Source organism: Ahaetulla prasina, chromosome 3 (genome assembly GCF_028640845.1).
Source record: "Ahaetulla prasina isolate Xishuangbanna chromosome 3, ASM2864084v1, whole genome shotgun sequence".
NCBI lineage: Eukaryota > Metazoa > Chordata > Lepidosauria > Squamata > Colubridae > Ahaetulla > Ahaetulla prasina.
The window spans coordinates 214,503,893-214,514,450 of record NC_080541.1 but is presented as its reverse complement, the minus strand read 5'-3'; the positions used below and the strand labels follow the sequence as shown (position 1 = coordinate 214,514,450).

Sequence of the window (10,558 nt, the reverse complement as noted above, 5' to 3'; positions counted from 1 at the left end):
TATTTAATTGAATGGAAAAAATGGATTGATTATCTACAAAATAGATATCAGATTAAGAAATATCAGATTGCCTTTGAATAATTAGAAAGTTATTTTATGTAATGGGGAGGGGGTTGGGAGATGAAAAGCTTTGGATGTGGTTATTTGGATTGGAAGGGAAAATTTTATTCTATGTTTGGTTTATGTATAACAATACCTTGTGATTGACCCGGGAAGCCGGGGGGGGGGGGGAGGGGGGAAGGGTTGTTTTTTTTTTTTTGGGAGGGAGGGGGGAAAAGGGGGAAAATGTTTTTGTTTTTTAAAACTCTTTCAATAAAAAAAAAATGAGAAACAGCTGCAGGATTTGGGTTTGGCCAGTCTAAAGAAAAGAAGAACTAGGGGTAGCATGATAGCAATATTCCAGTATTTGAGGGGCTGCCACAAAGAAGAAGGGGTCAAATTATTCTCCAAAGCACCAGAGGGCAGGACAAGAAATCATGGTTGAAAATTAATCAGAGAGAGAAACAACCTGGAATTGAGGAGAAACTCAATTCAGTGAGGACAATTAACCAGTGGAACAGTTTGCCAGGTTTTTAAGAGAGACTGGTCACTTGTCTGAGATGGTAAAGGGTCTCCTGCTTGAGCAGGGGACTGGTCTAGAAGACCTCCAAGTCTATTCTATTCTATTCTATTCTATTCTATTCTATTCTATTCTGTTCTATTCTATTCTATTCCCATCCGTTCCATTCCATTCCATTAATAGGGAAAGTCAAGGGAGGGAACGGAGCGAAGTAATCACTCCAGAGTCCACAGGAAATCCTCGGAATCTCTTGAGCGCGCGGCTCAAGAGATGCGAGTGAGAGACTGTACATTTGTGAGAATTTGCGCCACTTCGTTATATAGTCGTGAGGACTTTTAGCTCGAACTGTGTGAGGTGAAAAAAAAAAGGCGCCGTCTCCCCCTCAAAGAGACAAAGAAACAGCAGCGGACGTCGTTGACAATTCAAAACCGTTACTCGCCCCCCCCCACCCCTAGTCGCCATCTGATTGGCCGAACCGGCTCCGAAGGCGGGGAAAGCGAGTGGAGGCAAAGGTACAAAGAGCCGCTTTCCCACCCCGCCACCCACCTTTCAGGCGCCTATCTCCCTCGTGATTGGCTCCGGTTAGCCACGAAAGCAGCGATTGGGGCAAAAACGCTTCGCTCCGCGTTGATTGGCTGAGGAAAGAAGTGGCGCCTCTCGACGTTCTTGCCGGCCCCCGCGCGAATGGTGGCGGAGCTTGTGAGGGAACCTGAGTGAGGGTTCCGTGCTTTTCACGTGCTGCCTCGCGTGCCCTTCCGCGATGGTAATAGCATTCCTTAGCGGGGTTTCGTCAGTAATAGGGCCCGATTGGCCTTCCAAAACCGCCTCAGGAATAAGAAACGATTAGAGAGGGTGGAGGAATCCGCAGGGCACGGTAGAAAAGTCAAGATGACGCGGCTTCCACGATGCGATCGCCCCTTCCGACCTTTTCGTTGTGTGAGGCATGATCGTGGCTGCCATTTTGACTTTTTTGACCCTACTCTGCTTATTCCCAATGCGCTCCTACCTCTTTCCACTTCTTTACTGTGGCGTATATGGAATATTCTGCCTAATATATATATTTTCTTCTAATGCTGTTTTCTTCTTAAGGATTTATAGGGTTTGACAATCAACAGCAGAGGGAAGTGATCTGAAAAAGCTAAGCACGGTCAATGGGACCTGGGATTTGGAATCACATTGCTGGAGACTTACTGGGAATAGAGTATCTTTGAAGAAGCGGTTGGGGTTGACTTTTTGCATTGTTGTGCAAAACAATGCTTATGGCCCCAAGATTGGAGCTTAGTAAGGAAACCTTTACTTTGTATAGCACTACGCAGGCTTTGGTCTGGCAATAAGACCTGTCATCCTTGGTGATTTTTCTCATTGAATTATGAATTCTTATTGAAGGAAGTAATTCACTAGAGTCTGCAGGCATCAAACCTTGCACAAGCCAATATTGCACTTGCTGTGTTAGATTGAATTATCTTTCAAGTATGCAGAGCCCTATAATTCACTATTGTTATCATCTCAGTCAATAACGTATTTAGATCTGGTCATCCATTACCATTGACCATTACACCGATGGTTAATGTTGAGGTCCAAAATTTCTGGGGGACATTAGCTTGCCTATCCTAGCATGAATGGTCTAAAACTACAAAAATATCAGCCTTAATCTTAGGTATTAACCTAAAAGCAAGCATATTCTTTTACTAGTTTCTTCCTGTCTTTCAACTTCCATCTCCTTAAATTAATTATTTTCCTCACAAGCTCACATTTTGTTTTGAATATCTTGAAACAGACAGCAGATGTTTTCTATTGCAGGCTTACTTCACAAAAAGCTAACATGGTCTGGATATTCCTTGTTTAGTATGTTGTGTTAAACCTATTCACTGGTTTGCATAGCTGAGTTTTGTAATTTGTTTTATTAACCCAACCTGGACCTTATTTCAGGAGAAAGCCATCAAACCCCTTTCATATTCTAAACATACAATAAAAGATTTTTAAAAAGACTGGATTGTTCTACAAAACAGTACTTTCAGTTTCCAAACTTGTCAGGCGTGAATCAGTGTCATTGTACAATAATGTTTTTGAGGCTCTTTGTAGGTGCTTTCTGTTGTCATATTGTGACAAAATGAAGTAGGTAAATATTCTGTCATTTGAAGCAGCTGCACGGGGAGGGGGGGCAAAGATGGTGGACAGAATTGAATCCTGTCTCTGTGCATATGTGATGCCAGTTCACCTACAAAATGGGATTTTTATCATGTAGTTCCACTTACCATCTTGGCCTTTCAGATTCAACTTTTCAGGGAAAACAAGCTGTGCTTGGAGGTGATAAGCTCAGTAGAGAACTTTGAGAGAATAGAATTGCATGTTGCAAAATAATGCAAGTGTTTTAAAATGCAGTATCCATTTTTAAAAAATAATTTACTGAGTTTAATCCATTTTAGTTCATTCACATAGCATTAAGGTTTGCATTTTTTCAACTACTTGATGGCATTTACTGTATGATCAATGTAATGGTTTCCTTTTATTGTGTAATAAAGAATTGTTTTGATAGTTACTGTTGTTTTAATTGTTAATGGAAGCTATTCCAATAAATGCAGAGCTTGAAGTATAAATAAGTTACAGAAATAAAGGTTGCCGAGCATGTTATTATTATATTTCGATAGGACCAAAAGAAGATTTCTTGCGCTTAAATACTTAGTTTTAGTTCTTTTTTAAGCTACATGGTTTGTGGTAGATTCAGGATTTGGTAGCTATGGATTGTAGCCAAAATTAAGCATTGATAAATTCCAAACCAACTTTATCAAGCAAAAGATACAGAATCAGATACTATGATCAACTTTCCTTTCTTCAGAAGAAGATCCTGAGTACAGCCATATGTTTAGTTGTGAGTGCATGATGTGTATGGCTCTCAGAGTCATATTCAGCATGAAGAAAAACACATTGCTTGAATCCTACAGATGACCAAAATTACTTATGCAGTATTACGTATCTAGGAGAACTGGAACCCCAAAGATACTTTCAGGATTCTAAAGTTTAAGAACCAGGTTTGCATATCACACTCATTCAGAATATGATACATTTATGTAGGTGTAAAGCAGAAGTGGGGAACAATGACACTATGACTTGTGGACTTCAACTGCCAGAATGCTGACTCAGAAATTCTGGGAATTGACGTCCACAGACCATCATCCCCCACCCCTATTGTAAAGCAATATCCACATAGGCTGATTCAATAATTATTAAGTTAGTGTAATTTGAGAATTCTTTTTAAGACATTTTGCAGTCTATTTACTGAATATAGTTGGTAGTGTACTTGTTGTTTAACATAATCATGGTAAATCCAGTTTTCTAAATTTGCATGACACACTGAAGTATAAACTGACTTTCTCCATGCTGGTCTTAATGTTATATGTTGCTTCCAAAGACTTGGAGGGCGCTTTCCATTCTGGTATTCACAAAAACAATATAAACTTCTGTTTTTCAACAGACTTAAACTGATTGGTGCTTGGGAATTCTGTAACACATTTATATTTTTATTGCATAATTATTTGATTAGTATTTGCATATGTTTTGTTTACTCAGTTGTATGTTATCCAAAATTTTAAAATAGGGGTGATTAACAAATGCAGTAAATAAATAAACATGGCTATCACAAAGGAGTGAATACAGTTGTTTTGTTTCTTTATATTCCTAGCTAGTACTGTGCAAATTCAGAAGGCAAAATTGAGGAGTTATTATTCACAATTATTTCAAAATTTACATTCTGTAAATTTATTAATAAAAATGTGCTTTATCTAGCAAATAGTGTATTCAATAGTCATTCCAGGTCTGGTAAAAAATATCTATTGTATCAATATCATTTAAGTTCTGATTTTGTTTTGTTTTAAAGTTTCTTCTGAATTGCAAATATGGCTTAGAAGTACAATAATAAAAATGAAGCTTTTTGTTAATGTTTTTGTGTATAAGAAAATTATATAAAATGAAATAGGATAGAATAGGAAACACAAATAATTCAGGCATAAAATCCTAATGCTATATAACTTTATTATATTTTCATATAATTCTTTTGATGGCCAGCCATAACATTTTTTTTTTTATTTAGGACACTTATTGAAAAATAAAATAATAATTGAAATTTAGCTAGACTTTTTTTTTCTATTAAGGTAAATGGGATGAAAGCGTTTCAGGAAAAAAACCCCATATATTTTGGTTTTTTAATTGAATAACTATAGCCCTGCTTCTAGTCTATGCTATGTATGTAGCATGATGAAATAGTTTCTGGATGGCTAATGGATGAGGAAAAAGCTTAATAAAGATGGCTTCTCAAAATAGCTGGATAGTTTCTATCTTTACCTTACTACAGTATGAAGGAATAGTTTGCTTTTGATTATGTGCCATCAGTTGAGTGTCAGCTTTCAGTAACCACATATGGTATACAAATTTTCTTCAGGAGGAAAAATGGTTACTAAATACTAATGAATACATAGTGACGTAAAGCAGATGTTTAGAGATTTGATACAAACAAATTCTTGATTGTTTTAACAGAGCATTTTAAATGAAAAAAAAAAACAGATTAATAAATTACCCTACTTTTCTACATTAAACATAACTGTGCAGATAAAAATGTAAATATATAACATTCATTAATTTTTTTCTTTCATTTTAGATTATATTGCTTAAGTATATGAAACAGCCAAAATGCCTGTTAGGCGTGAAGGACAGGTATCTAGATTTTAGCATTATTACGTAATATAGTATAGTAATTGATATTTTAAAGTTATAATTATGCCCCAGCACATAACTAATTCCAGGATAGTCTGGAATTAAAATGAAATCCTGGAGAAAAGAAATAGCAACCATTTTTGTATCATTGTATCATATGTATCAAGAAATCTATATGGATATGTTCATTCCTCTCACACACAGTCATTGTTTTCAATGGTCAGTCCAGGCCCAAGACTATGAATTATATTAAATTTGTTTGTTTTACCATCTAGAACTTATTTGGTTTCTCCCATTAGTTGCAGAAGATAGAATATTTGAAATGGTCTCATGCCTCTGTCATCAGAAGTAGAAAGAAAAAGATACAGATTAATTTCCATTTCTTAGGCCTTTCCATCTTTACCAAATCCAAAACAGGTTCTATGAAATGCCTTGACTCAATGTTATATTGAGAAAGACCCATAGTTGTCATGAAGGCAATTGAAATTTAGATTGCCCCATTCTGAATATTAAAACCCCATGGCACCAAAACTTATGAGTTATTCAATAGACCTGTTTAAGTGGACTGTACACCAAATGAGATCTATTCTGCTTCTCTGATCATGTGCCATGTCTTGAATCTGATCTCCAACTGGAGAGGCCTTCTGGCAGAGTTAGTATATTACTATGGCCTAGATGAACAGTGGCCCCAACCTTTTGGGTACCAGAGACTGGTTCCATGGAGAGAGGTTTTTCCACAGATAGGAGGAGGGAAGGTAGTTTCGCATGCTGCCTGCATCCCATAGATGGGGCTTGGTTTGCACGGCGTGGGTTTCCGGCCTCCCATGACCCAATGCTGGTCCATGGACCGGGAGTTGAGGAATCCTGGTCTAGATTGAGAGTAGTGGTTAAGGTATAAGGTTCTAGTTTCATTTTAGGCACAAAGCCAGCTGGGTGACCTTGGGCTAGTCAGTTTGACTGAGCCCTAAGAAGGAGGCAATGGCAAATCACCTCAGGAAACCCTTGGCAAGAAAACTGCAGGGACTAATCCAGGCAGTTTCTGAGAAATGGACCCAACTGAATGGAAGGGAAAAAAATGATTTGGTATCGTTGGTTGTCAATTGTTTTAACATGCAGTTTTGTCAACAAACTTGCAATATATGTTTTTATAGTTAACCACTTTAAATCGCTTATTTTTCCATCTGTGCCCCAGTTATAAATAAGATATATCGTAATAGAAATTATTGTTAAATGGTGTACTAAAATAATATGTATGTTATTTTTGACAGCTTGAAAAGTGTGTAGATGAAGCTATAAGAAAACATGATTTTCACGCATTGCAACAGTTTCAGCAAACACATTTTTCTGATGATATGTCCCATAAATGCAGCAAGCAGTTTCTCAACAAATTAGACAAGCTTATATGCCAGGTGATGAAATTCTTTTTTGAATTGTATAAATTAAGATGGGGATTTATATAAAATATAGTTTAAATAGTTTTAACTTTTAAAATTATTCATAGTATTATAAATGCAACATCAAACCTTGGAGATGAAAAGCATGCAGTACATTTTTATGATTACTAGGTGGCAGTGATTGATTGTTGGACTGATTATGTGGCTATTATGTTGGCATTGACTTGTAGCAATCATAATAGATTTCTCCAGGACAATTGGTCTCTAACCTGGTCCTTGAGGTCTTCCAACAGTATGCCCATTTCTGTTGTAACTGTAACCTTCCACTTTGTTGCTGGACATCTTCTCATTCCAACTTTCAAAGCATTATAGACCTTTCAAGGTCTCTGCACAATGTGTCCGAAATATGGTCATTGGAGCCCAGTCATTGGAGTTTTAAATGAGAACTCTGGGCTGATTTGTTTATCTATTTGTTTTCTTGGCTATTTGTGGTATCCACAGGGTTTTCTCCAACCACAGATGTCATAAATGTCAATAATCTGCTTCTTCAAGATCCGTAAGTAGTTAGTGGCCTTCAGTTAATTAAGCGGCTTACCCAGTCAATATTGCTTATTTTCAAAAAGCTAAACAGTTTCAGACTTAGTTGACACTTAAACCAGAGACTAGTTTAATGAAAAGAAGGACTAGGGGAGACATGATAGTGTTCCAATATCTAATGGGTTGCCACAAAGAACGGGATCACGCTATTCTCCAAAACACCTGAGGGCAGGACAAGAAGCAATGGATGGAAACTAATCAAGGAGAGAAGCAACTTATAACTAAGGAGAAATTTCCTGACAGTTAGAACTATTAATCAGTGGAATGACTTGCCTCCAGAAGTTGTGAATTCTCTAACATTGGATGTTTTTAAGAAGAGATTGGACAACTATTTGTCTGAAATGGTATAGGGTTTCCTGCCTGAGCAGGGGGTTAGACTAGAAGACCTCCAAGGTCTCTTCCAACTCTGTTATTCTGTTCTGTTCTGTCACCACCAGGAAAACTCAGGGCTGTGCAAATTCTTTTAAAGGTATGTTTTGCAATGTGCAGAAGTGCATATAATGCATCTCTTCCCAAGTCATTAAAGCAGACATATTTGTTACCTGACCTGAACAATTTCTAGCATTCCAGCAAAGCAGGATGAAGGGAAAATAAATACAGGTAGTCCTCGATTTATGATCACGATTGGGCCCAAAATTTTTGTTTCTAAATGAAGCCACTTGCCAAGTGTCTGAATTTTGATCACATGACCTTGGGGATGTTGCAACTATCATAAGTGTGAAAAATGGTCATAAATAACTTTTTAGAGCCATTGGAACTTTGAATGGTCAGTAAGCAAACTATTGTTAGTCAAGGACTACCTGTATTCCCTCTCTGTTCACATTCCCTATGCCTTTTTCCTTCCTTTTTTTGTTTTTTCTAAAGATGGTGCTCTGAATGAAAACAAGATAGTTTTATTATGGCAATCTGTAATGCAATTTTGATATTCACAAAATTTCAAAACTCACATACAGTTATATGGCACTTTAGGCATTCCTTGTTAAATTCTGTTTTTAATAAATTCCCAAATAAACAACTGACACAATCTCTGCATGGTATAAATTTAAATAGAATAACTTTCTGCAGATTTGACAACAAACTTGCTAATGATGTGCATTTATTTGTTAAATTTGTTAAAATAGTACTATAAAATTCAGATGCCACATTTTGTTATTGTATTAAATACGGATTTTTGCATAAAACTGAAACAAATCTTGATTTTCTTTATGTGCACTTTTTAAAAATTTCAGCAACTTGACAGTGAAGACATTAACAATGTTTCAACTTTGTTGAATACTCTTCAGAACCATGGCAAAAATATTAACATATTAGGTGAAGTTGGGTTTCCAGCCATGATTGAATATGGTCTTATTCAAAAGATAAGTATATAATATTGGAAAATAATTCTAAGACTAACTGGATAGCAGATTTGCCTAGGTTTGATATCTGCGTATGTTTGACTGCTTAGTGGTTTAACATTATTATTATTATTATTTTATAAAAAAGTTTTATTTTTACATTCATATCCAACAACTCATCCAATGTACAGTCATATACAATTAGTCGGGCTTGCCCAGTCACCACCCCCTCCTTTTAACTCTCTTCCCTCTTCTACCTTCTTCTACTTTCCAGGCCTTCCTCCCCTTCTCTTATCTACATCCTCTCCTCCCTCCACCCTACACCTTCCTTCTCCCTCTTCTACTCTTTCTTCCTCTTCTCCCTCTTCTCCCCCTCTTCTCCTCTTTCCTACCTCCTACTCTCTCCTCCTTTCTCCCTCCCCACCATTCTAAAATGGTAGCTGGGCAGACCCAACCCTACATTAATTATATTTATACATCTTCAATAATCCCTGTACATTAACCATCACTCCATCCTCTACCCTCATCCCTCTCCCCAGTTCCCCAGGTTTAACATTATTATTAATCTTATTCTGCAATTGTTTTTTTTGCATAAATAAACAAATAACCATAGTAATTGTTCAATTTTTATTTTCTTTGTATACATGGTTAATTGGTTTGAAAAGGCCAAAGAGATTTTGGGGAAAAAAGACAGTGAATGTAATGAAGCATATACTACTCTCTTTGAAGATTTCTTTGATGTCCTAATGGTAAATATATCCCATATATATTCTTTCACAAATTATGTGATAAATTTAATATTCACATTGCTTTGAAAAGTTTTTTTTCCATATTTGGCTTTATTTTTCCTCATTGATATGCCTAGAATAAGATGGGCTGAGATTTACTAAACAACAACTTAAAGTATGTATTTAATTTCAATTCTTACCATATGCAGATGATTATAACACTTAGGAATTCATTTTACATTAATCTCAAAAAGAATAGGTCCCATTTATGTATATTGAAAGGAATGCATTATTTATTGTTTTTTGGAAAAAAAAATCTGAAACAATGTAGTATGTGCTATCCAGGACTACAGTAATATTATTACTTTCTGTGTGCAGAGCAATTTTAATATGTTGTTTATTTTAATTGTAGATAGCACATGATACCAGCAGTGAAGGTATGTTTGAAAATCAAGTATGATATAGTTTTTGACATAACATTTTGTAATTTAAATGCAGCTATTTTGTCTTGGATATCATTTACATCAGTGATTGTGAATGCCTTGGAAGTTAAATTATGTGATTCTGTAAATAATGCATTATATTTTCATCTAGGTAAAATTCAGACACTTGAAAATTTTTTATTGCGAATAAGTGCTCTTGCTGCTGATAAAAGAATTAGTATTTATATTCAGCAGGAGGTAAGAATTCTTTTTAATATTATCTTTCTTGGCTTTTAAACTTTGAATCAGCTATCTTGCTATGTTTTAATAGCAATATTAATTTTCTGTATTTCAGATATTTGAATAGGATTTTACACACATATATTTAGTACTCAAGCTTCACTTCTAAATATTAAAAAAAGAGGAAATCTGTTTATTTTTTTAAAAACCCTACTGTGTTGATTTAAATTAACCGTACAGATATATTCAGTAATGTACTTTATTTACCTATTTGTTTCTTTCTATAAATTCCAGTGTCTAGATACTCATCTTTCTGAACACCCTGTGTATTATAGGTAGTTCTCGGCTTACAAGCAGTCACTTAATTGTTTGAAGTTATGACAGACTTGAAAAAAGTTACTTATGACACATCCTTGAAGTTGTGATTGTTGAATCACGTCAGCAGTCCCATGATTGTGTTTCAGGCATTTGGCAAGCAAGCTTGTATTTATAACCAATTACAATGTCCCACAATCACATGATCCCAATTTGCAACTTTTTTTTCTCTTCCAGCAAAAAAATCCACTTGGTTAAA

The 10,558-nt window shown here is 35.8% G+C and overlaps 1 protein-coding gene across 1 annotated transcript in view; it reads left to right on the top strand.

The window, feature by feature from the left end:
* The first annotated feature begins 1,146 nt into the window (after positions 1 to 1,146).
* The window catches only part of SYCP2 (synaptonemal complex protein 2), a 48,815-nt gene continuing 39,403 nt past the window's right edge, over positions 1,147 to 10,558 (top strand). Inside the window, exons 1-8 of the mRNA XM_058176705.1 lie at positions 1,147 to 1,322; positions 5,211 to 5,266; positions 6,535 to 6,675; positions 8,487 to 8,619; positions 9,134 to 9,141; positions 9,260 to 9,343; positions 9,735 to 9,759; positions 9,917 to 10,002. Coding sequence (XP_058032688.1) covers positions 5,243 to 5,266; positions 6,535 to 6,675; positions 8,487 to 8,619; positions 9,134 to 9,141; positions 9,260 to 9,343; positions 9,735 to 9,759; positions 9,917 to 10,002 — 501 coding nt within the window. The 5' untranslated portion in view covers positions 1,147 to 1,322; positions 5,211 to 5,242. The remainder of the gene's footprint in view (positions 1,323 to 5,210; positions 5,267 to 6,534; positions 6,676 to 8,486; positions 8,620 to 9,133; positions 9,142 to 9,259; positions 9,344 to 9,734; positions 9,760 to 9,916; positions 10,003 to 10,558) is intronic.